The 27,763-nt window shown below is 49.0% G+C and overlaps 1 protein-coding gene across 4 annotated transcripts; it reads left to right on the forward strand.

Moving 5' to 3' along the window:
* Nucleotides 1-27,763, forward strand: GCNT4 (glucosaminyl (N-acetyl) transferase 4). 4 transcript variants are annotated; one of them, XM_046668473.1, is made up of 3 exons: nucleotides 1-435; nucleotides 21,604-21,703; nucleotides 21,845-27,763. In XM_046668473.1, the coding sequence occupies exons 1-3, from the start codon at nucleotides 71-73 to the stop codon at nucleotides 22,934-22,936; spliced, it is 1,557 nt and encodes a 518-aa protein (XP_046524429.1). In that variant the 5' UTR covers nucleotides 1-70; the 3' UTR covers nucleotides 22,937-27,763. The 4 variants fall into 4 exon arrangements, with proteins under 4 accessions (XP_046524429.1, XP_046524428.1, XP_046524431.1 ...); XM_046668472.1 differs by having other exon boundaries at nucleotides 21,604-27,763; XM_046668475.1 differs by lacking the exon at nucleotides 1-435 and adding an exon at nucleotides 8,277-8,297 and having other exon boundaries at nucleotides 21,604-27,763.

Raw genomic sequence — 27,763 nt, forward strand, 5'->3', positions numbered from 1 at the left:
TTTGTCACCGCCCTCTGAGCGACTTCAGGCAAGTCGCAGCTCTCCAGCCCTCGGGTTTCTTGTCTGTTTAATGCGGGGAGGGAACCGAACCTGGATGACGCTCAGCGCACAGCGGAGAGCCCGGCAGCTCGGCCGGAGCGGGGCGGCCACGCGCCTCGGGGCTGCGTCCCCGCGCGGAGGGGACCCGGCGCGCAGGAGCGGGGAGCTCCCTCTGCGGGCGTGCGGCAGCGGCGCTCCTCCTCGCCCCTCCGCGTCACGGGGGCGCTCGGCGCTCTGCCAGCCCCGCGCAAGAGCGCAACTCCTCGCAGGGCGCGCGCCGAGGTGGCCGAGGAGCGGCAGGAGGTGGGGGCCGGAGGCGGGGGCCGGAGCCGGGGGCGCAGCTCGCGGCCCTGCCGGGGCGGCCTCTGCAGCCGCGGGGACCCCGCGCTCCCTTTCGTAAGTCGACTTGGCCACGCAGGCCCGCGGGGACGCCCGGGTCGGGCGCTGGGCTCCTTTCAGCGCGGGGTGGCCGGGGCGCCGGGACCCTCTCCTCCTGGCGACTTTCACTTTCCCGCCGGGGAAACTCGGGCGCAGCGTCCTGGCGGGGAGGGGGCAGGGGCGCGCGGAGTCGGGGACCCCGCGGTGCGCCGAGCGGATGCCACAAGGCGGGGGCCCCGCGCGCGGCCGGCCGCTGGAAAGTTCCTGAGGTCCGCGCTGCGAAGGAGGGCGGCGCTGGCGCGGGTGTCCCGCAGGGTGTCCTGGCCGATGCGGGGGCGGCGCCCGCACCCCGGCTCCCGGGCAGAGCAGAGCGGGGGCCGGGAGCCGCGCGCGGTTCCGCAGGGTTCCCCGGGATCTCCCCGCGGAGAGAGCGCGGCGCTCTTTCCCAGGCGGGGTCCTCCGGGGCCCGCTCCTCCGGGCCGCCCACCCGCCCGCCTCCCCGCAGCCCTGGACCCGCCCGCCGCGCGCCCGGGACCGGGTCCTGGGCGTCCCCGCCCCTGCGCGGCGGAGGCGGGCGGGCGGCAGAGGGACGCGGCACTGGATGGGCTGCTGCTGTGGCTTCTGCATTTGGATGAGACGGGGGTCTCTTAACAGTTTGGGGAGCGGCCGCTGCGGGACGGACGGACCTCCCGGCCGCGCCCTCCGCTGGGACGAGCTTGCGCGCTTTTTAAGGTCGGGTGTTCGTGCCGCAGAGCTGGCCAGGGTCGTCCCCGGCGGACTGGGATCCGATCCGAGAGGCGGCGAGTCGGTCGCGTTCCGCCCGCCGTCAGGCTAACGCGGCGAGCGAGTGGGCGCTGTTTTGTGAATCTCCGGCGCGGGGGAGGCGTCCGCGTCGTCTCTGCGGCGGGGAAACTTGTGTGTCGCCCCCTCGCTGGGCAAGCGGAGAGGTGGCGTTACCCCGAGGCAAGTGTCTTTCCTTTTCTTGTCCTTAAAATTGAAACGCAACAAACCAGAAGACTAAAGGAGGTGGGGGAGTATTAATTCAAGTGTCCATGTGCTTTGGCGGACAAGGAGGTCACCGCTTTCGATGTTACACGCATAAAGCGCGCCCTTATTATTAAACTGGCAGCCTAAGTCTTTCTAGGACCTGTCTCTCTGACAGCTTTTATTGATAGCGTCTTGAAGTAAAATCTTTAAAAGTAAGTGAATTATTGCAGACAGCAGTTCCTATGTTGCCCATTCCAGGGTCCAGTTCTCTGTGAGAAGTGACAATTCAGATGCAGTTGAATCATCCTTTACTTATAGTTGCAGAGAAGCAGCAGCCAAAGAATCGGGTTGTGTGGCGCTGAATGCCTCCCACCCCCCCCACCCCCCCGGGAGACTAAAGGAGAGTTTCCTTTGGGAGTAGGGGAGAGGTTCCCTCCTGTTTATGGCTTGTACCATTCCTTTGAGGGACAAAGTTTATAGTAATTTGCTAAATGCCACATCGTCTGGTCGGAGGTAGGTAGGGGTGAATGGCATAGTTGGGCAATAAGTCAAAGTTGGCACTTGATGGCCAAGTTGGTGTGCAGTGCTAAGTACCCTCAGGACAGGGTACTGACTTGCAGTGAACTCAGGTCATTGGGGGGCGGGATAGAGACGGTATGTGACAGTGCCCAGTTTCTGCTCTCTCCCTCGAGAATCACGGACATCTGGAGCCTCTGGTGCTGCGAGTGTGACGTGGTGACCTGAGGCTTATCATAGCACCACATACTGGAAGTAAGAGTGTGTCAGCTTCAAGGGATTTCCCTCGTAGGCCAGAAGCCGGGAGGAAGGCAGCAGGCAGTAAGATTTTGCGACGCGGGGTTGACCAGGCAGTGCAGCAGTCTAAGTTTATTGAGCACTTGCTGTGTGCCAGCCCCGTCCTGGGTGCTGGGGCAGGAGGCCTTCTTGGGGACGTTTAAGGTGGACCTGGAGGATGAGTTAGAGCTGCCTAACAGAGTGGGGGGAGGAGGGAGAGAGAGGGGATTCTCACCCCAGGGAGCAGTGTGCCCTGAGACAGAGCGGGGAGAGCAGGGAGAGTCCAGGGACAGGAGAGGGCGTGGGACCTGAGGGCAGGCTGGCAGCAGGTGAGGCGAGCAGGGACCCGGCCGCATGATGCCAGGCCTTGGGGCCACTCTGTGGAATTGATCTTCAGGACAGTTTCACACCTGAAGGGATCCTGATGAGATTTAGATTCAAAATAAAACAAGTCCAGTGGCTGGGTGGAGAAGGGACCTGAGGAGCCCCTAAGGCAGACGGGGCTGGTTCCGAGGGCCGCAGAGGCCTGGGGGTCTCGGCTAAGAGAGGGCAGCGGGGAGAACACAGTGCTTGGGTTCTGGCAGGCTCTGAGTCACCTGGTGACTGGTTCTGTGCAGGGTGTACAGGTGACTCCCCTCCATTTGGCCTGCGTGCTTGGGGGCACGGGGGCGAAGGAGCGCTGGAGCAGGGGCGCATTTGGGGAGGAAAGACAAACTGGTTTGGTCGAGCCTGAGCGGCTCCCGAGGCTCCCACTGGAAATACTTAACCGATGGCTGGATAGAGCAGACCCTGGCTGACCCTGCAAAGTAGCTGGGGTCATCTGTACCGGGTGCTATTTAAAGCCTGCGGTGGACGCGGAGACGGGAGCTGGAACAGAGTCCCTGCCTCCTGGGAGAGGTGGGAGGAAGACCAGGACGGGGCTGGGTCTCCAGCAGGGCCGCCGCGGGAGTGAGCGCCTGCGTGGTGCGTGTGTGTGCATGCGCACGTGCACGCGCTAGGGGGCTGAGGACTGGCGGTGGCTGCCGCTCTTAACTGCCTGGAAGCCGCCTCTGAAGTGAGAGGTGCGACAGAGGGTGGTATTTTTAAGGTGAGAGAGCCTCACCCGGATCCAGATCCGGATCCGTACGCGAATGGGAGGCAGTGAGTGGGCGGAGAGGCAAGTGTACAGAGCATCTGGAGCTCCCCCTCCCACTCCTGGAGTGTTAGGTAAAAAAGTCAGATTGTGCTTTTGATATCAAACTCATATAACATAAACTATCAACGTGTTGCAGAAACACTATTTTGAAGTACATATGACTGTGAAATTTGAATGTTTACTTCACAGATCATGCAAATTTAATGTTTCATGTGTGCATCACGAATGCACACGGTGTGCATGTGAGCATCGTGTATGCAAAATGTGTGCATTATGCCTCCCGTGTAGTGAGTGCTCAGTAAGCCCTCGCGCTGGTGGTTTTATTACGATGATGTTCTCATCATTTCCAGATGTAGGATCTGAGAACCAGAGAATTTTGAGAACCTAGCCAAGGCCATAGATGCCAACAGTGGCAGAGTTAGGGCTAGGATCCCAATTGCCTGACTCACAGGCAGTGGTGCCTTTCACTGAGCATGTGGACAAGTGTCAGGTGCTGGATGCTGTATGAAATGAACTGTAATAAAAGGACTGGTCACTGCTCGCCAGAGTGTGGACAAGCAAAGCAGATACTATCCACGTCGAGGCTTACAGGCTTTTCCCCAGCAATTTAGAGGTGTATGTTGTGTATTACTTTGCATTGCTTTGCATGTCATTTTATATGCATTTCCATATGCTGGTGCTTTTCCTAGTGGGATCTAAAGGCTGAAGCTTCAAGTATATAAAATCAAATAAAATTAATCAGGAATTGAATGCGGCTGCTTCGAAACCTAATGGGCCCCTGGGCACGGTGGGCTCAGTGTGGCCTTTTGGGGAAAGAATTAGATCACTATTTACTATTTTAGAAGATGTGGGAAGCCAGATAGCATTTGATAAAAGCAGGTCACACTTTCATGGGTAATGAAGCTTGATCTGTTGAACATAATAGAAAAATACAGGGAAAGCGGAGGAAGACCAGAGGGAAACTGCCTGTTATGTAAAATGCCAGAAAATGAAGCAGAAGCGGAAACAGAAGTCTGCTTTATGAAGCTGAACTAACACGAAACGCTGAGGGTCAGAAAGTGACAGTGGAGCTTCTGCTAAGCAATGTGAAATTTTAAAAAGAGCATAATCTTAAAGACGAATGTGTGGAGTTTTAAAACCAATAAATCCTCCCTAATTTGGACTTAATGGGAAATAGGCCATTGTGTCTTAGTAAAACCTTAGAAATACATGCATTTAAAAAAAACCCCTGGGGCTGGCCTGGTGGTGTAGTGGTTAAGTTTGCACACTCTGCTTTGGCAGCCCAGGGTTCACGGGTTCAGATCCCAGGTGTGAACCTATCTATACACTTCTCATCGGGCCATCCTGTGGTGACATCCCACATGCAAAGTGGAGGAAGATTGGCACAGATGTTAGCTCAGGGCCAATCTTCCTCACCAAAATAAAAACAAAATCCCTATGCTTTTGTTACTTGGAGCAGTAATTCTCTAAGTGTGGTCCCTGGACCAGCCACATCAGCATCACCTGGGAACCTGTTAGAAATGCACATTCTGAGACCACTAGATCTGCTGAATCAGAACCTCTGGGGGTGGGGCCCAGCACCTGTGTTTTAATACTTGGAGCCAGCCTCCATTCCTCCTGAATTCTCACTTCTTTGGTCTTGACCTTCATGGCCCTCTTGTGGTCACTAGCTTCTGACTGTGCTGCTGACCATCTGTCAGTCAATATCCTCATCAAGGGTTGCACCCAGACCTAACCCATCCCGAGGTCTAAACTGGTGGAAGATGCTTCTCAGATCCCTCAGGCCCTAATGGTCTGCAGCTCTATGGTCCTCACACTATCCAGGACCACACTGGTTTGGTTTTGCTGCCTTTCCCCCATCTTTTGGCAGTCTCATACCAACCAAACTGTGACTCCTCCCAAACATGGAGCAGCCAAAACCTTGCCCTGTTCTCCGCAGACGCTCCTCTGCTACCACGTTTCTCCATCTGGGACGAGCGCAGTTAACTTCTTGGACCTAGTGTTAGTCTTTGTATGTATCTCTGTTAAATTTTGTCTTACTGGATCCAAGTCTGTCCAAATCTGTTTGGACCCGATGTCTGTCCTTTTTCGTAGAAATCTTTGTGTCCTCTGCCGATTGGGCCGCTGATATCCTGGCCCAAGGAGTCAATGACAATGTGAGTATCTTTGTTAGAGGCCTTCCTCACAGTTAATGAGGCTTAAAGACTTGGCCTCTTTTGTGATCCTTGTGGGGCCAACATCAGAAGAGTTGTCATCTCTCCCATCATTGTTTGCACTGAGTTACCGCTGTTCTGAAGTGCTCCCTCGCATGGTGTCTCCACACGGGCCGTGTTTTCTGACTCCATCCTCGGTGTCTCTCACAGGACCGTCTCTATAGCCCCTTGTCAGGTGCCGTTTGACTCTGATGATTGCTTCCCTGCCCCTGTTTGGTTTATCCCGTCAGCTTGTTTATTTTTGTGGGTGACACAGGTAACTCTCGGCTTATTTATGGCCAGACGAAAATGAATTCAGAAATTTTTAAATAATAGGAAGCAAAACTTGTGTCTCGTCATTTCTCCTGCTTCACTCTCCCCTTCCCCCAGCTCTAGAACTCAAGGGTTTTGTGCTCAAGCCCACATTTAACCAAGAGACTCAGGTCATTTAATTCTTTTTTAAAACACTTAAAGTTTTGCTCCTACATGATTCTTGCAAGAATACAATTAGATGGCAGAAATGCACAAAGAAGTTTAAAAAGGCAAAAAGCAAAACAACTTTATGGCAAGAATGCTTTTACCCGTGGCTGCTAGAGCGTGGAAAAAGGGCCTGGAATCCTGCCCTCTTACCCCGTTCCTGATCCGTGTCAGGTCCTGCTCGAGCCTTCTCACTCCTCCCTCCCCGCTCCCCACAGGGAAAGACCAGCCCTAACCAAACTGCAAAAAATCTCAGTAAAATCCAAGCCTGCTTTCTCCCTCCAGGACGCTTCCAAACCTCTCTCCATGCGAGGTTTTCCCGTACCGTGGCCAGCAAAAGAAACTGCCTGGTGCTAATAGAGCTCTCTGGAAGCTCAAGTAAACCTCCAGGAGTGGTTTGCCCCGCCAGCTCTTTGCTTGCTTCTGTTCTCCCTCTGCCCCTCTTGTTTTTCTCATCTAGTTGAGGGCAAAATAGCTGAGGTTGTCCCTTTGGAGGAAGGCTTCCGGCTGTGCTCAGACTCGGACAGTCGGCCTACCTGCTCTCTCAAAGGCTGGACCTGTGTCCAAGGGCCCTGCGGTTGTCTACCAGGTCCGCACGGCCTGTGAGGGAGCAGTTTGTTCAGACTGCAGCTGCAGGTGGGCAGTCGTGCCCAGGACCAGGGAGAACAAGGCCCAGCACACTTCCGGGACTTGCCAACGTCCCTTTTCTCTTCCTTCTGCCCTTCTGCACCCCCGCTGCATATCTGGAATATTTGCACTGTTGTGTCATTTCTCCACACCCCCATGTTACACCTGGCTGCAGCAGGGAGGGGCTCTCTGCTAGCCATCGTCTTCCACCAGGGTCTCTGCCTTTAACCTTTCCAGCAAGCACCCTGTCCTGCTGTCAGGCAGGCAGAGTCGGAGAGGTGTCATTACCGATGGGGCGGCGGAGAGAAGTGGAATGACACGCAGGGTGGACACGGAGTAAGTTGCAAAGACTAGATCCTGAAAAAATACTAACAGAATGATATGGAGGTTGTGGAGCTGAAGGAAGGGACGGGGAACCAGAGGAGAGATCCTAAGAAAGGAGGAACACAAAATCAACACTATAGCAAGAAAATCCCTGAATAAAAGAAGCATTTCCAAATGCTAGCTAATGACTTCTCTCTTCTGGGAAATTATCTCTAGGGGATAAAATTCAAATGTAACAAAATAACTAGCGTTTCTTGAATTGCACTGCCAAGTCACCCAGGACCTAACTGTTTATTTCCATTTCCTCCAGGCAGCACAGTTTCTAGTCACCTCTCTCCAGAATCTAACACAGTGCCTGCCTGGCACACGGCAGGCACACAGTGAAGGGTGGGTGGCTGGGCAGCCAGTTGAAGGTGGATAGAAAGAGGATCTGTAAGAATAAAGGTGTGTGTAAGGTCCATACCCAAAGAAGAGAAAGCAGGGACGTGAAGAGATGTTTGTATGTGAATGCCCACGGCAGTGTGAGCGAACTTTTGGGAGCCATCTCCCTGGTCTGACGGGCAGACCTCCAAGCGAGCTGCACAGGCTGGAAGGCCATGCTGTGCCATGAAGCCGCCGTGCAGGCCTCAGCGTGTGCAAGAATGACATTGCAACCCCACACCTAGTGACTGAAGACCCCAGCTGGACACAACAGGAAAAGATAGAGGGTACCTTGCTCTCACATTTCCACGCTGCATTTTTTAGAGTTTGAGGAAAAATAGCAACCCTGGCCCTTGCCTTCTTCCACACTTAGATAACATCAACTTTACAAGCCTTGTTTGACATATAAACAAAAAGCTCTTGTTACGTTATCTGTAAAGTATATGAATATTAGAGCTATGAGCTCTTTTTCTGCACATGCACTGCTTTGTTAAAGGAACAGTATGTAAACTGCCTTCAGACCTGTAGACCTCGGAGCAGGCCCTCAGAATACTCTGCTCCGCTCTTCCCTGGGGCTGGAGTTCCTTGCTTAATTATTTGAACAAACGCCATATAACCTCTACCCGACTATTCCAGTCGACGGCAGCATTATTCACAATAGCTAAAAGGTGGAAACGGTGCAGGTGCCCATTGACAGAGGAGTGGATAAACAAAATGTGGTGTGTATACACACACATACACACACACACACACACACAATGGAATATTATTCAGCTTTAAAAGGAAGAAAATGTTGACACATGCTACAACATGGATGAAACTTGAAGACCTTATGTTAAGTGAAATGAGGCAATCATAAAAGGACAAATACTTATGATTCCCCTAATACGAGGTTCCTAGAAGAGTCGAATTCATCGAAAGAGAAGGTAGACGCGTGGGTGCCGGGGGCTGTGGGGAGGGGAAGGGGCGTTAGTGTATACTGGGGACAGAGTCTCAGTTGGGGAAGGTGGAAAGTTCTGTGCAGGGAGCTGGTGATTGTTGTACAACAGTGAGGATGCACTTAACAATGGTTAAAATGGTAAATTTTATGTTATGTATATTTTACCACAACAAAATGATAGAAAAAAAGAATATTTTTATGGTCATCAACTAGTTCATAAATATGGAACAACAAAAGTTATTTTTATAACATGCAGTGACCCAGGTAGTCCTTGGAAAGTATAGATCACAGAGAGAAGACAGCAGTGACACCAGACTTAAAAGGATGTTTAAAGCCGTGCTGGTGAAAAAGGATTGCGGGAAATCTGCCATGAGATTGGGGACCGTCAAAGGCTTCTAGTGTTGCGCGCTGCTGGTTACCCCTAGGATTCCCTCCTTTTTTAAAAAAGACCAACTTTCCACGTTGGAAAATGTCAAACCCTCAAAAAGTTGTCGGAATGGTACAGTGGGCCCCCGTCTGACTGCCCGTCGACCATGAGGGTGGGGAAGCCTTTGACGAGGCTTCCACGGCATCCTGCTTGAGGGCGGCCGCGGCTGCTCCCTGAGGTGGACTTGGGGTGCAGGTGCTGGGGATGGCGCCCAGCCCTTGTCTGCAGAGCAGCCCTTCTCTGAAACGGTCCTCCTCTGGCTGCGCTTGTTTAAACCCTTGGAACCCCTTACAGCAGGCACCCCATGGGCCAGTCTGCATTCCTGCCAGACGGACTCAGGGCGTGAGCTCAGTTAGTCGACACAGCATCCGTGTGAGCCAGTGCCCTCTGCCCTTGCACCAAGGAGGAGTCTGGGGCTAGCTAGGTTAGCGACAGCTCATGGGCGCATCAGGACTTAAATTGAGACCCATCGGCTTTACCTTCCGAACCCTACGTTGTCCACAGAGGTCGGGATGGAGGAGTCAAGTGTGTGGCAGGGAGAGAGCAGTGGGGTCAGACAGGGTCTGGTAGGGACCGGAGAGTGGCTCAGAGCCGCTCAGCATGCCTTACCCCACATGGTGCTGATTGCTATCTTTGTCTTGATATGTAACAAGCTTTTTACAAAACAAGCTCTCCAGCGGGCATCCCGTCTGCAAGGTGACCTTCAGACGTCTGTGGCCTGCCCCGTGCTTGGGGCTAGAACCGTACAAGAGGGAGTTTGCCCCAAGCCCAGGAGTGCTTACCCGAGGCGTGGTGAGCTCATGCCAATGTCCTTTAGATGTTCACCCAAAGCCTCCAGCTGCCTCCGGATACAGATGAGAAGTGCAGCAGCATCTGAGACGCGTGGTTTTGCACTTGGCTGTATATGGGATTGTACTCTTGTACGAGTAGACACCTCAGCCTGTTTAAATTTAAGCTCAGTTTTGCTTGTGTTGTGTATCTGTTAGGCATTACCCTTTTCAAATGGTCGTCTTTCAGAGTACATTTCTGCAAAGTTGCTTAAACATATGAGAGCTTATTTTTCTAACAGGAATGCAGAGTAGTCATTTGCTGCTGGGGGTCCAGTGGTTTGGGGATTTCAGGGGCTGAAAGCACTGATATTCTCTTGGCCTGTTCTTCATGGTCCCCAGATGGCTGCTACAACTCCAGCCATCATGTCGGAGTTATAGGCAGAAAAGTGGACAAAGGAGAAAAAAGAACAAAATGGCATACCTCCGCCCTGAATCAGATTCCTTTAAAGAACTTTCCCAGATACCCCACATCATATTTCACTGACCTCTCCCTCCAATGAAGCCGGAGAAAAAGGCTTTTAGAGAGGCACATTTCTGCCACCAACGATATCGGGGTTCTCTCAGTAAAGAAGAAAGGGAGGATGGATATTGGAAAGCAACTGGCCATTTCTACCAGAGCCATATGTAAAATCCTTGCCTGCAGAGTCTGTTTCTGAATTTCATCCCACTGCTCTGTGTTCTGGCACCAGCACTACACTGTGAGATTGCAACATTGTAATCCCTTTGGAAAGCTGAAGAGTCTGGTGTTTCCTTATGCATTCTATATAGTCGCCATATAAATTTGCATAGGTGTTTCGTTTTTAACTAAACAATCTTCTTTACTTTTCCATTCTATTAACCTCAAAGAAAACCTACATGTTGAGACCTGTTATCTTGATTAAAAACATTGCTAGAATGCATCCTTGTGGGACATGCCAGCTGGAGAGCTTCCTGGAGTCATTTCTAGATTCGACTTTTGGTAAGACATTTTACCCGAAATCTCTGCTTTTGAAATTCCTGTTTTGGCAGAATTTTCCCGAGCACTGCAGATTTTATTTGTTTTACCCTTTTAACTTAATTTTTAAGTTCCTAGGTCTTAACTTTATGGTGTCTGTACTCACACAAGCTCTTGGGACCATTTGTATATTTTAAACCAAAAACCACTGATCTTTACGAAATGGTGAACTCATGCCAGAGTTGCCGGTCTTGAATCTTTTGGTGGAAGTTGAAACGTATTGAAGTCTCGGGCTCAGCTCCCCGCCACATCGGCAGAACACAGAAAGCAAGTAAAGGAGCTCTTCTGATGATCTAAAGCTGGGGTGTCTAATCCGTCCGTGGGGAGTGTGGCCAGCCTTGAGCCATCTCTGCCGTCGGTACCCTTGGTTCATATGTTTGTCCCTGTGCCACCTCTGCCCGTAGTTGTGGGCGGTGGAGATTCTCCTTTAAATGCACACGGTGAAATCAGAGTGAGCGCCCAGAGGCTGGTAACCGCTGAGGAGCTGATTTTGGCCACTGTCAAATACGGAGTTAGCCATATCATACCAAGTAAGTGCTTCCAAAAACTTCTGGGGAGAAGAAATCATACCATGTAGACCTTGGTTGGGGAAGGGAGTTTTTTTTTCTTTCTAGTACACCAAACATGCATTTTAAAAAAATAGACAGGGGCCGGCCTCGTGGCCAAGTGGTTAAGTTCTCATGCTCCACTGCGGTGGCCCAGGGTTTCCCCGTTCAGATCCTGGGTGCAGACATGGCACCACTCATCAGGCCACGCGTCACCACTAAAAGGACCCACAGCTAAAAATATACAGCTATGTGCCGGAGGGCTTTAGGGAGCAGAAGAAGGGGGATAAAAAGAAGACTGGCAACAGTTGTTAGCTCAGGTGCCAATTGTTAAAAGAAAAACGTAATTTGCTTGATAATTCAACTATAGGTTTTAAAAGAAATACACATAAATGTTTTTCAATTCAGTTTTTCCTCTTTATAGAAAAAGAAGCCAAAATAGCCCCAATCAACGCTTTTAATTTAGAACATAAAATATATTTCGGTTCTGTATTGTGTATTCTGAGAAGGGAATGTAAGCTGCTGTTTATAAAGCTTGGGAGGCAATGATGGAATCCATTAATTAACGCCTGTTTTAAAGGAGGAATCGTTTGATTTAAGCTGTTTCCGTCCAAGCTAAAATTTGAGGGCATAGGTATTTTTGGAACCCATCCTTCCTTCCTTTTTTCTATAGAAAATTTAATCATTTGCCACATGATGAGGTCACAAATTGTTGCAGAATAACTTTTCATTCAGTAGCGTCATTTCTGCCCCTTTGAACTTCCTGCTGAAGACTTCTTGGCCATGTGGCTTTGCCCCACAACTGATACAATCAGCTTTCGGTGTTTGTGCTGTGGACTAGAAGCGACAAAGCCCAGACTCGGGGTGGCCATCTCCTATCTGGTGTGACTATAAAAAGCTGGCTGGATTCCACACTTTGCTCCATTGCTACGGCCCAGATTTCCATTGACCTTGGGGGACAACCATCTGGTAAATACGTCCTGATGTAGGTTGCTCATTTCCCATGTGACCTTAAATGATCCCATAAATCTCCCCAAACCCAAGAGGCTCCAGTGAAAAATGACAACGTAAAGAGGCAGTTGACAGACTGATGTGCATGCCCAGCGTTTTCATTCAGACCTCTACTCTTGAATCTTGCAGGTAGGGTAGACCTTTATTTAAGGAAGGTAGGGATGTAGTGTTTGTGCTTGTAAACTGAAGCACACCGCCTGTAGAGGAAGCCCATGTGGTGACACGTGCTGCGGGGCCCTCAGCCAGAGCCCCTTTGGATGGGGGGCATCCTGCTTCCCTGAGCTCAGACGATTGTAACTGGACGTGTCATCTGAGCAGTTGGTGCTGGCGGAGGCCCTGTGTGGGGAAGCGTTCCGTGCGCTCACGTCGCTGCAGCATCCTTGGTGCACTCGTTTCTTGTGTGCTCCTGAGGGATGGCTTTGCCGGACAGGCGTGCTTGAAGGAGTCATTGCGGTTCTGTGCTATCTAGAGAAGAATTGCCCTACAGATACTGAACTCAGGGGAAAAGTTTGTAGCATCTGCAATGCAGAGAGTTCCAGAAGCTGTTTACCTGGCTGTAGCCCTGCACACTTTTACTTCCTCTTCTTGGATGTGTTTTAAAGGAGCTCTTTGGCTCTTGATCTTTCATAGGATATTGCGCAGACTGGGGAAAAAGCTGAAGATTAACTAGAGTAACTATCTTCTTGTCTTTCAAAATCCAAGACAGGTGTATATCTTCAGGAACGATGTATGCAGCGGACGTTAACAAAGAAGAATGTTGTCAAATACTGAAAAGCAAATAATAATTAGAATGTCAGAGTGAAGGGAGAAATGCATGTGCTGTTTTAGAAAAATAAAACTGAACCACAACGTATTGACTCTTCCCAGTTTTCCCAAGAAACCATTCCTCCTGTAGAGGTCCTGGGCCCCAACGTTTACACACCAGAGTTGTTGGTTTGGTGTCCGTAGCCCTTTCACACACATGAGGTCAGAGGACCGTTGTAGTGGCACTGTGGGATACAAGAGCCGGAATCCCACTTGAGGAGTGTTTTATGGCAAAGCCCAGACGAGGACTCTGGCCTTCTGCCTTTGTCCCACTGAGCAACTATCCTGGGCCAAGCGGGTGTGGGCTGGGCTGGAGCGTGAACAAGGCCTGTCTGGGAGACAGATAATAAACAAATAAACGAAGTACCTCCTGCTGCGACAAGTGCTGATGAGAACGCAAGTGAGTTGATCATTGGGAGAGAGATTTGGGAAGGGTGATCAGAGAGGATATTTCTCCTCCAACGTGAGAGATAGGGAGGGGCCAGTCAGGCCAGGATCCAGGGACAAATGGTCTAATCATGGGACAGCAAGTGCAAAGGTCCCAAGGCAGGAGAAACTGGGATTCTAGGAGCTTTGAGAAGCCTGATGTCGCTTAGAGCTGAGTGAGCAAGAAAAGGAGCAGAATAAGATGAAGTTGGAAAGGAAGGTGGAGACAGGAGCTGGCTGGGCCTTGGGACCGTGGAAAGGATTTCTGATTTTATTCGAAGTGCAGTGAAGCCCCAGGGCAGGGTGTGAACCTGGGAGTGACAGTGGTCCGAGTTTCTGTTGAGCAGACCCTTTGGCCACAGTACCCAGGAAGGATCAGAGGGAGGCTAGGGAGAGGCTATTTCATGTGGAGGCGCGAGGCGATGCTGGCTTGGGTTTGAGTGGTTCCCGTGGAGTGGAAAGCGGTGTGTGGATTCAAAATACATCCTGGACGTACAACCAACAGGCTTCTCCTACTGCCAAGAGATTGGAGGCGCAGCCTCGCATTGTGGTTTATAGTACAGGTGCTGAAGTCGGGCCACAGTTGAAAATCCTTGACTCCGCCACATACTAGCTATTTATCCTCCATGACTCAGCTTCCTAATCTGAAAAATGGGGATAGTGATAGTACCTACCTCATAGGTTTATTGAACAGAATAAATAAGATAATGTAAATGGGGCCCGCGCTCAGCATTTACCGTCAGGAAGGGACAGGTGTGTGTCCTCACGCTGGCAGCATAAAGATTTGTGTTGACTTTGGCCCGAACAATCTCAGCTGAGGGAGCAATGGGGCCAGGATGGATTGAATGCCACCATGAGGGGCCTGGATGTGGGGAGCAGAGGTCTCCGTTCTGTCCCCTCCCTCGAGGGGACCAGTGATGTACAAACGTGTGTAATGGGGGAGACGTGTTCACGCCATCCAAGAACAAAATGATGCTAACGGATGGCCAGGCCTCATTTCCCCAGTTAGAGAGGAAGGAATTTGAACTCAGTCCCCATTGAAGTCCGTGTTGGTTTTAGGATTTTGCTCCCAGGCTTCTTCAGGAATTATGAGTTAATTAATTAAGCTTTGGTGGAGACGTCCCAGAAAAGGAAATTCTATTATTTAGATGTTCGTTGACCACAGTTAGAAATGGTTTACTTTCCAACAGTTGACAGACCCAGTTTAGAAAAGGACTCACTCACAGTCTGTTGTGAAATGGAAGAGACAGATAAGACAGTGCCTGTATACTGAGGCTTCTGGTTAAAAAGCAAGCCAGAAAGGTGTGTTTATAGAAAACAGTCTGGAAGGACACCCTGTCCACAGAATGTTATTGCCAGATGGTGGGTTACTGGTGAGCTCTATTTTCCTCTTCAGGCTTTTCTGACTTTCTGGGTTTTTTTTTTTTTAAATGGCAGTGTTTACTTTTATAAACAGAGGATGGAAAACTTTCTCCTTTCCGAGGCTGTCACCCTTCTGTGAGGACTGCTCGTCCTCCGTCTGTATCACGCCGTTCTTGTGTTGTGTGTGGCGGCTGTTTACCCCTCAGCCCGACGGGTATTGGCCTTTGCAGTCTTCCCTCTAGAACAATGGGAACCAAAGGCCGTCTGGGCCAGGACTTGCCTTTCTGCTCCTCTGCACGACTCTTCGGGTGTGTGGGGGTGTTGAGGAAATTCATCTCGGCTGACTCATCCTCCCACTAATGGTCTCACTCTTACTCCAGAACTTTCTCTGGGTTTGGTGTTGAGCGTGTCATCAGGGGGAATCAATGGCTTTATTGAACTCGAGGAGCTGCAGTGGAAGGACTGTAGCTTGTTCAACTAGATCAGGACCTATTTTCAGTGACTTCGTCTTTTTATTAGTGTCTTAAGTAATGATTCTTCTTTGTAAGACTTTAAAAGGAAACAAAAGCCTGACATTTCTAAATCAATAAGAAGCAATTTCTTCATCTCCCTGTGCCTCAGTTTCCTGACTTGTAAGAGAGGGATGCAGGTCCTCCCCACCTGGTTGATCTGCGGGGGGACTGAGTTATTACATCCAGAGTTCTAGGAACAGTGCCCCGAGTAACGACTCTTTATTGAGTGATTCTACCTTAATAATAATGAGATAATTAAATTAGTAAAGAGCATTACATGGAGGCAGTCAGGCATAATTCTAATATTGAATCTATGTCGAGACTTTGGGGGAGAAGTTTGTGATTTACCATTCCCCTTCCTTGCCTGGGTCAGGAAGCTTGCACTCCTTTGACTGTCCCGGGTTTTGAAATTGCTGATGAAGGAGAGTCTGTTGAAGAGCCACTAATGGCTGCGGTCATTCAGCCCTGGGTGCAGATAGAACCATTTAGCCGGGGTGTACCTCTGTGGGCCTGCCGTTTCGTTTAAGGCTGTAAACAGTGCCTGGGAGGGCTGGGAAAGAAGGTGGTTTGGGAAAATGCTTCCTTCAGCATCCTTGCTGGGTTTTTATTGAATTATCCAAATGGACCTTCTTTCAGCTGAGCTGTAGCCATCAGACCTCCTGTCAATTCCTTCCCAGTTCTGCCATCATCACAGGAGCCTGTACCTCTTTGGTGATAAACTCCACAGCAGCTCAGCCTTCCTTGTCTGCCTGGGCAGGTGGGAGGGGAAATACCCCTTCTCCCAGGGGTGGGAAATTATTTGTAATGTTATTATCAGACTACTTCCTGGCAGCAAAACACCTGCCTGCTTCCTGCCCACGAGCCGTTAAGAGGGAAGGAGCCAGGGTGGGGTGTTTGCAAAGGTGGCCCTGCCGCCCTGTTTCCTAGGAACCACGTGGCCAGCACTCCTGCCAGCCTGAGCCCTGCTCAGACCTGGGCCAGGCCTCAGGAGCTCCTTCCCATCCTCCACACCGGGGCCTTTGGGGCTTTGCAGGCCTGGACTGCAGGTAGCAGGGAAGGGAGGTGGTGCCTGCCCGGCTCCCTCTGCCCCCTAAGCTCCTGGCCCCCTGGCTGTGCACTTCCAGGAGCTCCCTGTACAGAACCGGCCGGGAGGGGTGACTGGGAGGGGCCGTGGGTGTCACGCAGAGGCTCCGTCCCAGAGAAAGTGGAGCAAGGTTGAGAACTGGGGTCTCAACCTCATGCCGGAGGAGAATGTGCTGACATCTTCACGCAGCTGGGAAGAGGTCCACGGCCCGTCCAGGTCAGACAGAAGTTCATTCATCCCAAAGGGCTGGCCCCTCCTGCCCACTTCCTTCCACCTGGGAAAAGCAAGGCGTGCAGTCAGAGGGCTGGCCGGCCCTGGCCAGCAAGGGAAGGGCCCTTCCTTTGACTTGGGATGGTCGGTACTGGAGGCTGCTCAGTTGCCCTGCTCTCCAAGGCCAATGGTGGGCAGACAGCTGTCGCTCCAGATGCCAGGGCGGGAAGGAAGAGGAGAAGGCGAGGTGCCTGGCTGTCCCGAGTCCCTCCCCTCCTTCCTTGAAGATGAACTCTCGTGCTGGCTGGCGAAGCTCAGACATGGGATCCAGGGCCTGTTCCCACAGGGCTTCTCACCGTGTGCCTGCCACCTCTCCCTTCCCGGTGCCCTGCCACCTTCCCCCACTAGGCAGGCAGCCATGGCCTCCTGGCTCAACGCAGACTCTCCAGGCAGCAGCTGAGTCAGGAAGTGTGGGCTCCAGGCCTTGCCCGCACGGGCGGGGGCAGCGCAGGCCTTAGAAATGGGTGAGAGGACAGGGAGCGGCCTCTGCCTGTGCATGTGTGAGGATGGCAGTTAAATGGTACGGCACAAATGACGTGAGGACTCTGAAGACTTGCAAACCTCTTAAGAAATGTGAGGTCTTTTCATTTTACTGTGGTATCAGGGGGAACCATTAACTGACGCTAATTAGAGATTCTATGGACCAATGAAATGAGAAAAGAAAAAGCAAAAATTTACTTTGAGTAAGAGTCATTCAGGCCAGCCTGGTGGCACAGCGGTTAAGTGCGCACGTTCCGCGGTGGCCCGGGTTCACTGGTTCTGATCCACTTGGCAAACCATGCTGTGGTAGGCACCCCACATATAAAGTAGAGGAAGATGGGCACGGATGTGAGCTCAGGGCCACTCTTCCTCAGCAAAAAGAGGAGAATTGGCAGCAGATGTTAGCTCAGGGCTAATCTTCCTCAAAAAAAAAGAAAAAAGTCATTCCAATTCTAGCCATTTATGGAAGTTGTTTCCTATTTATGCCTAATTAACATGAATTAGGACAATGATGGGATAGATAGGTGGATAGTGATGAGGATTTTAGGCTGGTTAATTTTAAAAACTGCAGATGAGAAGCAGGCTTCCAGGACTGGAATTTGCTTGCCCTTGGAGAGATATTTGCATTTGTGAAGGAAGGGGGGATGACCTTGTAGGGACCTGAAACTGGCCACCCCAGGATACGTCTCTTTGGCATCGGGACTGTTTTGGGCTGATTGCTTTCGATAAACTGGGACAGGGAGGGAGGCTCTGGGGAATGGAACTTGCCCTTGTTGGGAAACATTTACATTTGTAAGGTAAATCTCTATCTGTAAAAGGTGCCTCCCTCTCTGTACCAGGAAGAAGAAGAGAGATGACCTTGTCCCTAGAAACTCTTAATGGGGAAGGCAAGAACTTAAGTTGGTTGCTGTCTGGCAAGCTCATGTAACTGATTTAGGGTGGTGGCTTCTAACCTTTCTAACCTTTACTTAATCCGATTTGATTCTTGTCTAAAAGTCATGGGATCACCCAATGACCAGACCCCACCTGCACTGATACCATTTTAACTTTTTTCATGTGCTTTCCTTTGTCTTGTAAAGAGATGACTCACATACCCATGCCTTATAAAATTAGCCCTAACCCTCAACTTGGGGCAGCAGCAGCGGCTCTGCCTGCCCATGGGCCCTGTCCCCATGCTATTCCACACTATTCTCTAAATAAAAGAGCACTACTGCCAGATCTTGAGAGTCCAAGAAATCTTTCTTTCGACTCCTCGGCTCACCGACCCCGCATCAGATAGGTAGATAGTTGAATGATAGTTTGATTGATTTGGGCTCGATTAATCTTCTAAATCTTATTTTGTCACATGTGCTCCTGTGTCACATGTGCTAATTCTAGACGTGCTCAGGCTTCTGGGGTGGCAGTTTTGTTACCGCCCGTGTGGGCTCGTCTGCTCACCACCAGACGTGCCCATAGTCAGGAGGCAAGGTGGCAGGAGAGAAAGTACTTTATTACAGCTTGCTTGTAAGAGGGAAGATGGCCAACTGGTGTCCGAAAGAACCGTCTCCCAGAACAAAGACTACAGACCAGTTATACATGGGGCTGGTCTCCAGGTGGGGAGACGGCTGGTCTCTGGGTGGGGCAGACATCTGGTCCCAGTTCCTGAAGGTCCTTTGTTTTAGTGGATATGCATCAGAGAATGGAGCAGCTGCTCTATACGCTGATCTTTCGGTTGTCATTGATGATGGCTATTAGCACAGACTCTCTGCCCGGGGTCATCACATTCCTCAGGAACTCAGGAGAACAAAGTTAGCATCTTAAAGAAGCTGGGAAGGGCCACAAAATCTACAGAGCATGTCTAGGCCAGTTAGTTAGAGTTCATTTAAAGTTACAATATGGTTTCTTTTATACAATATGGCTTCCCTTGTGTCAACCTTGTGTTGAGCTGGTATCCATTTGTGTTGCCTGGTCCTTCGGGAGTCAGTTTTCCCACGGCTTTATAACAATGGGCAGGAACCTTGGCCTTGAACCCAAGTGGATGGAACCCTACCTGTTCAGTTTGGTTAGGAGGAGCAGAAAGCTGAGACCTGACAGGGGACCCAGAGCCCTGAGCCTGATTGGGACTCCCTTCACCCAGCAACGGTGTGGTCTGGACCTGGTAGCGCGGAAGCAGAAGAGGGAAGGATTCGAGGCGTGTTTATGAAGCAGTTTGTTAATGTGGCTGTAAGGGAAATGGAATAGTCGCTGGTTCTCGAGTTTCAAGCTTGGGTTGTTGAGTGGGTGGTCTCCCCATAAATTGAGAAGGAAACGCAGGAGAGGTCAAGGTGTCAGGTTCAGTTACAGACCCCGCTGAGTGCCTGCAGGATGTCTAGTGGAGATGTCCATCAAGCCCTGGATGTTCACCTTGGAAGCTTAGGCAAGAGGTGAGGGCTGGAGGTAAAGGTGTTGGCAGTGTGTATGCGGAAGCTGAAATCCAGAGAGGAAGAGTGTGCTTGAGCAGAGCAGTGCCCTGAGAGCCGGACCCTGGGAAAACCCACAGAGGAGACACTGGGGTGTGGCCGGAGAGGACTCAGATCCTGCGGGACAGCTGTCAATCAATAAGGGGTCGTTCTTTAAAGGAGAGTGATTCAAGTGAAGGCGAGTGAGGGTATGTCATTCCCAAGAGCTTTCTCACCTGGTCTATATGGAAGAAACCTACACACATAAATCAGGGTCAAATTTGTTGCTAATCCTCTCTAAGGAGACTGGGTACAATGGTTATGTCCTCATTTAAGATTTATTGAGATGGGTTAGGAAGTTGCGTGCGGGCTCCTCAGACCTCACCACTGCTCAGTATTTGAACCTCTTTGAAGCAGTGCTGGAGCTCAGCCAGCCCTCCTGTCCTCAAGCCGTGGGGGGTGCTGCCTGGACCCCTTCCTGCTGCTCCCACGTAAGCACACTGTGTCCTTCCCTTGGTTAGCACACACCTTCTTTGCACACACATGAGCACTTCTGGGTGGGTGTGTTTAAAACTGACAGATACCCCAAACTGTCCCCTCCGTAGTCCCCCGCCACACACACACCTAATCTCAACGAGAGTCAGGTTCTTTTCATTCTAAGAGCTAAATTTCTAGTCCCTGTGAGGCAATGGGGGCTAGCAAAATAAAAAAAATAAGAGAAATGTGCAGGTTTACCAAATTGGTATACCTATACAAAATTTTACAACGTCAACACCTACTTAGCTCCTTTGGGTGTCTGCCCCCTGCTCTTATTTCTGAAGGTGGATGTCTTAGATGTTCAGGCTGCTGTAACGAAGTGCCTCAGACTGAGTGGCTTATAAACAACAGAAATGTATTTCTCACAGTTGTACAGGCTGGGAAGTCCAAGATCAAAGCACAGGCAGATTTGGTGCCTGGTGAGTGATGTGGGCTCGGTGAGTCGAGGAGTCAAAAGAAAGATTTCTTGGACTCTCAAGGTCTGGCAGTAGTGCTCTTTTATTCAGAGAATAGCATGGAGTAGCATGGGGACAGGACCCATGGGCAGTGAAGAGCTGCAGCGTAGGGACAGGACCCATGGGCAGTGAAGACCAGCAATGTGCTGAGGGTAGGGCTAAATTTATAAGGCATGGGTATGTGAGTTATTTCTTTACAAGGCAAAGGAAAGATCATGAAAAAAATCGTTCAAATGGTATCAGTGCAGGTGGGGTCTGGGTATTGGGTGGTCCTGTAACTTTGGATAAGAATCAGATCGGATTAAGTCAGGGCATCCTTTGCTTCCCGGAGGATGATATAGGTCAGTCTGTAGGGCAGGACGCCTTGGGCTTCTCTCCCTGGGGCAGGGGCAGCCTTGATCCTCAGCAGTGAGGGCCGCTTCCTGGTTCATGATGGCAGTCTTCTCACTGTGTCTTCACATGGTGGAAGGGGCAAGGGAGCTCTCTGGGGTCTCTTTATAAGAGCACTAGTCCCATTCGTGAGGGCTCCACTCTCAAGACGTAATCACCGCCCCCCCCCCCCAAAAGCTCCACCTCCTAATACCGTCATATTGAGGATTAGGTTTCAACGTCGGAATTTGGGAGGGGACACAAACATTAAGTCTCCAGCAGGAGGATTCACTGGGCTTTCCCGTCTGACTTCAGACCTGGATCCAATCAGGATCTGAAGGTAGAATCAAGATGAATGTTCCTTTTAGCGTCAGGAGGGTCATTTGCATCTCCAAGCGTCTTTGACGACATCCAATTCTCTAGACCTCTGCCCAGACCAGAGCAATCCCTCCCCAAATATGCTAAGCAGAAATGTAGAAAATTAAGATACTTACCTATATGTTAGGAGCTTACATTATTTTCCATTCTATTTGGTATCCAAGACTTCTCAAAATTAGGTATAGATAACACAGAATACCACAAAATACAGCCGTTCTCCAAATTTCCATTTGCTTATTTCTGAATTCTCTCAAGGGGAAGAACCTTGTTTTATGCGTCTCTGGGCCCAGCATTCTGCCTGCCATGAGGTAGGCACCTAGCAGATTTTGGGTGAACTGAACTAGTTTTCTCTGAATACTTCAACTGAATTATTCATTCTCTCCTCTTCCAGAATGAAGACATTCCGATGTTGTTTTAAATACCCCCTACAGCAGAAAGTTTTTGTCCTGTTTTTAACCCTGTGGCTGTTCTCCTTGTTGAAGCTTCTGAACGTAAGCAGACTCCTCTTCCCTCAGAGAGGCATTTACCTGGTCGAGTACTCCCTGAGTACCTCGCCGTTTGTGAGAAACAGATACACCCAAGTTAAGGGTGAAGCCGGGTATGAAGTTAACTGTTCTGCTGTCTATGAACAGGAGCCTTTGGAAATTGGCAAGAGTCTGGAAATAAGAAGAAGAGACATCATCGACTTGGATGATGATGATGTTGGGGCAATGACCAGTGACTGTGACATTTATCAGACCCTCAGACGGTACCATCAAAAGCTGGTTTCAAGGGAGGAGAAGAGCTTCCCAATAGCCTATTCTTTGGTTGTTCACAAAGACGCTATTATGGTTGAAAGGCTGATCCAGGCCATATACAACCGGCACAACATTTACTGCATCCATTATGACCGAAAGTCACCCGAGGCCTTCAAAGTCGCCATGAACAACCTGGCTAAGTGCTTCTCCAATATCTTCATTGCTTCCAAATTAGAGACTGTGCAATATGCCCACATTTCCAGACTCCAGGCTGATTTAAACTGCTTGTCCGACCTTCTCAGGTCTTCAGTTCAGTGGAAATACGTTATCAACCTGTGTGGGCAAGATTTTCCTTTGAAGTCAAACTTTGAATTAGTGTCAGAGTTGAAGAAACTCAATGGAGCAAATATGTTAGAGACGGTGAAACCCCCTCACAGTAAGATAGAAAGATTCACGTACCGCCACGAACTTAGACAGCTGCCTTACGAATATGTGAAGCTTCCCGTGAGGACGAACGTCTCCAAGGACGCGCCTCCTCATGACATTGAGATATTCGTTGGCAGCGCTTATTTTGTTTTAAGTCGAGCGTTTGTTAAATACGTTTTCAACACCTCCCTCGTCAAAGACTTTTTTGCCTGGTCTGAAGACACCTACTCGCCTGATGAGCATTTTTGGGCGACCTTAATTCGGGTGCCAGGAGTACCTGGAGAGATTTCTCGGTCAGCCCAGGATGTGTCTGACCTGCAGAGTAAGACCCGCCTCGTCAAATGGAACTATCACGAAGGCCTTTTCTACCCCAGGTGCACGGGCTCTCACCTCCGCAGTGTGTGTATCTACGGGGCAGCCGAATTAAGGTGGCTTATAAAAGATGGACATTGGTTTGCTAATAAATTTGATTCTAAGGTGGACCCTGTCTTGATTAAATGCTTGGCAGAAAAGCTTGAAGAACAACAGAGAGAGTGGATCACTTTGTCCTCAGAAATGTGATTTATGCATGAAAATCCCACAGTCACGTCATGGTAAAATCATGATGGGAGTAAGCTGTCTGATAAGCGGAGTGAACGTGGAGTTGCGTACTACCATGGCCAGGACCATCTGAGCTTACCCTTCTGGGGCCGGAAGGGTGTCTGTGATTCCATGCACAAGGGAAAGTGACCTAGCCTTGGGTGACAATTACCCTGCAGTTGGTTGGGTGTTTTTATGTTGGTTTTTGCTGATAATCTCACTGAGCTAAATCAGAGATCTTAAATGATTAGTCATTAGATATTTATTGAGCTCCTGCTCTTTGCCAGGCACTTTTTTAGAAACATGTAGGAATTGGATCCAAGTTTCTTGAGTTGTACAACACTCTCCCTCAAGGAGGTGTGGCTTACCCTAATGACACAGCAGCCTAGTGTCTTAAGTCCTCCGCATGACAGGGCTCTGCTGGAGCTTTGAAGGGTATGGTAATCATACAGCCATGGAAACCACCCATCTCAGAGCAGCGTTGTAAGTACACTGACCAATGCTCCACTTGTCTCTTCATTCAGCTCCCTTGACTTTTCGTAACGGTTAGAATATTACAAGGAGAGACTCCACTACCTCAGAAAAGCTCAGAGGATTTGCCCAGTTTCCTACTTGGCTAAGCACAGTCGACCATTTGGTGCCTCACTGGTTCAGTTCAGGGTCGGGAGACTGTGGTGGGGCATTTATAGTGTGTGAATGTTAGCGAGGCCCTGCGGGGTGGGTAGGAGATGGGACAGATGATGCCTGAAGAGGAACAAAGATTTGTATGACTTTTGCGTCGTGTTCTACAATGGTGCCGTGAATGGCCTCCTTTTTAATTCAACTCTTTCTTTAAAACATGTTTACTGATTAAAAATAAGAAATGACTAATAGTCCAAAGCGTCACACTCCAGAACGTTGAACCTGCGTCTCCAGTTCATGAATTAGCGTTATACATGCGTTTCTTTACAATGGAATTAGTATAATTTTGCTTTATGGAACTAACAAGCTAAGAGTCAGTAAATTTTCTTGACAGTGTTCTGTGAAACATGATAGCTTTCTAAATTAATTATTATGATCATTTAAAATTTTTTCTTCTCCAACATCTATCCAAGTGGAATCCAAATGTAAAATTATAAAAGTTCTAAGTTATTTGCAGTCTTCTTCTCAGCCTAAATCCGGAGAGAAAAATGCTAATTTTCTTAAGGACATAGCAAGAATATTCATTAAAGATATTTTGTAAAACCTATACCTTAGAAAACTACCAAATGAGTCAAATATACACAAATACATACGTACATATATATATTGCTGAGGAAGATTCACCCTGAGCTAACATCTGTGCCAGCCTTCCTCTACTTTATATGTGGCTTGCTGCCACAGCATGGCTGAGTGGAGTAGGTCCACACCCGGGATCTGAACCCACGAACCCCGGGCTGCTGAAGTGGAGCGCACCGAACTCAACCATTAGGCCATGGGGCTGGCCCCCAAATATACATGTATTTTAATGTAACTGTTTTGTGCTGGAGGTGAAATGGGACAGGAATGGGGTCCTGAGAACAGGCTATAATCATTTTATGTCTCTTGGGAAATTGTGGAACTCGTAAAAATTTCTTGGTGATGTTATGTTTCGATGTCAGCCTCAGTAACTATGTAAAGATGTCGTAATCAAGGCCAATATGAGACTCTTTGGAAGATTGAAGTATTTAAATATTTTTTTAAATGTCTCTTCTACGTGTGAAATGTACTTTGCTTGTTTGCAAGTTTATGATATTAACTGCCAAGTGGGCACCACTTCTCTCCGTTTCTTCTTCTCTTGAACTTATTTTTCTTCCTTTTTTTCCCTACCCCCTTCAAATTACTTCATTCTTCAGAAAACAGGTATTACCAAGCTCCTGTTCCTAAAGATGAGTAACTGTTGGAGAGAGCTAAGTTCTGCAGAGCATCCTTACTGTTCGCCAGTGTGTGACCATGACAAGCCTCGGTCACCTTGGTCTCCAGGAGCCTCCGTTTTCTGGTGTTGGAAGTGAGCAGTTGGTTGCCTGTCCTGGCTTCCTCGCGAGTTTTTTGTAGAATCAATGGAAATAGTTTATGAAGTAGTTTGAAAATCCATACAAACCATTGAAATGTCAGGGAGCAGTCTTATTATAAGGCAAATATAGAACCAACCCCATGTGAGACTTAACATTTACCTTTTCTGAAAAACCTTCGAGATGTGAAAAGAAGCCACAATTGCAGGGTCCACTTCCGTAACTGAATCCAGGTACGAAGAAACCCCTGTCACCATATCTAGGGTTCTTTCTAAGCCGCTAGAATGAGCAGGTTGGTCCAGGGGCAGAGATGGGAGTTGGGGTAGAAATACTTCTCCAGCCATCATGGCTTAAAGACGCAAGGTCCTATTGAAATCTTGGTGTTTATGCCTCTGGTCTTCAGACTAAGTGTAAATGCTGAAAGTGAACACCGACCTCCTGGTCCAGGGTCTGGCCTCCTGGTGAGAAATGAGTCTATCCCTCGTTTATCGGGAAACTTTCCAGTTGTTAATCGGTTTAATGCCGTATTCAAATGAAACACGTCTCCGTGAAGAGGTGGCAGTGCCTTCCTTTCCCCATTGACATGTTTCTTGGGATCCAGTTCCTGACCTTTCAGGGAGCTTCTCAGATTACTCTCTTGCCTTGGGAATCCTACAGGTTCCCTGCCTGCCTTCAAACCGCCCTATACCTGATGCTTCTCTAAAACCTTTTGGTACAATTCCCTCTGGTCTGGAGAATGTTCTGCGTGTGTGTTTTATAATTATTCTTTGCATAGTATTTATTGAATCTAGACTCTAAGTTATTTGGCAATGACACCAGGACCTTGGAGTTTGTAAATTGTATTAATAATAACGAAAGAGCTACTTATATCTAATTATGTGAACAATCTACTGTAATATTATAATAAAGACCAGTATTGCTGCTATTTTTAATATTTTGGTTAAGTGAAATATATGTATAAATAAAATGTTTAAATTTAGAAAGTTAAATTTGAAGATTTCTCTTGCCTTCCAGAATGTGAATATTATGCATACATATATGTTTATTTTTAGACATATTTCATAGTAAACAAAAATGACAGTCTTCTTTGGGAATGTAAAGCGAAGGTATCCTATGTATGTTCAACTGTTGTTGGTGCTGTTGATGAGGATGGAATGAGTTTAAATTTTTTTTTTAACATTTTTATCAGCGGATCTCTAAATCTCCTATTTTGTGCGTTTCGTTTCTTTTTTACTGTTCTCGAAAGTCGTCTTTCCCCATGATGTGAGTTTTAAATAACTGGTGTTGCATTTCTGTGTTGCGCCGCGACAAGATGTTGATTCTCCAGTGTCGTAGACCCAAATGTGCTCCCAAACCAAAGCCCGGCATCTGTGCCGTTTCCTTCCTCTGGTTGTGCTGGTTCCCCACAAGGACTCTTTCCGTTGATGACTCTTGCCCAGCATTTGAAGAGCGCAGTTAAGTTCACTTCGGAATGACAGAATATAGGCACACAGCTTGAGTAGTTCAATTTGAAAGACTCTTCCAGGATTTCTGTCTTCATTCTCCTTCAGATCGGCTTCTCCTCTAAGGTTATCTAGATAAATGTTCTTGTTTACTTGGTTACTTTAGGGAGGTTAGTTCTTAGTAGTGGAGGTTGACCTCTTTATCTCAGGTCCCTCTGTCCCTGGAAAACCAAGACTCTTTCTCTGCCTGCACCAGGGCTCCTGCCAGGGTTGTGAGCTCCATGGACACAGGAGCCTGGCTGCCCCGGTGTCCTCAGGCCTCGTTGGTGGGGGACTCCTCCCGAGCTTCCTGCTGTCCTGGGTAACAGCTCCTTTTCTAGCTCTCCTAGGCTGAGGACTATTTGGCATCTCTGATCCCACGCCCCCATCCCACCCTGAAAACCCCCCTGGCCAGTGTTTTCCTTTCGCCCTTTCTAAAGCCATAGTGGTCACCAGCCTCCCTAGCTGGCAAGCTGTCTGCGTGTCATGCTCATCAATTACAATCCGTCTCAAGGAGGAAGGCCATTTTGGGAATCTTTAACTTCATAAAAATTAACATCTACTCTTAACCTGTGGTTAACGCTCACTCTTGCCAAGCTGGATAACCACACAAATCCACAAGAATCTCATGGAAGAAGTGGAACTTTTCTTGGTAGCAGTCGTGGCAGGATGGGTAGGTATGCGGCATCATATTAAACACCTGTAAGCTTGATTCCGAGATAAGCAATTCCCTGTTTTTTTATTCCGTTTGGTGTCTACAGATCTACTGTAGATCTACACTGGGACAGTTGGCTTCTAGTTTCATGAAACTGATGATGAGGAAACCCTGGAGAGAGAGAGTAGATGGTTGCAAATTTATTCCTGCTACTGCAAAAATATTCCTCTGTCATTGATGCATAACAAACAGCTTGAGCTTTGCTTCAAAGACGTGATTGGTGTGGCAGCCCACCCGGGTGCATAAAACCCTGGGGGGCACCATTCACAAGACCTCAGATGTGGCCTTCACACAGCAGCATCGTCCCTCCGGGGAGCACCCTGATGGAGCCATGCCGGGGACAAGTAGCCAGAAAAGAACCTGAGGAAGAGTCCTGGGCAGTGACTTGGGTCAATTTATTTTATTCTCTTGTTGTAGCCGTTGTTTCTTACAGAACAGTAAAGGAAATTGAAACCAACTGTTTGTATTCATAATTCTAACCTCCTGATGCAATTGTTGTCATTCTCTGAACGTCTTCCCCTCTTAGCCATATCCATGTGTGTTTTTTCCCTCTCTTCCCACTGCCAATATATCTGCAACCACTTTGCCGTGTTGCTCCGTGCTT

The sequence above is a fragment of the Equus quagga genome, chromosome 7, assembly GCF_021613505.1.
Source record: "Equus quagga isolate Etosha38 chromosome 7, UCLA_HA_Equagga_1.0, whole genome shotgun sequence".
Lineage (NCBI taxonomy): Eukaryota > Metazoa > Chordata > Mammalia > Perissodactyla > Equidae > Equus > Equus quagga.

What these genes read in the sequence shown, in the direction of transcription:
- GCNT4 (XM_046668472.1), top strand. Translation starts at nt 71, where the DNA reads ATGCGGGGAGGGAACCGAACCTGGATGACGCTCAGCGCACAGCGGAGA. An exon ending in GGGACCCCGCGCTCCCTTTC is followed by an intron (nt 436 to 21,603) that starts GTAAGTCGACTT and finishes CTCCTCTTCCAG; the next exon opens with AATGAAGACATTCCGATGTT.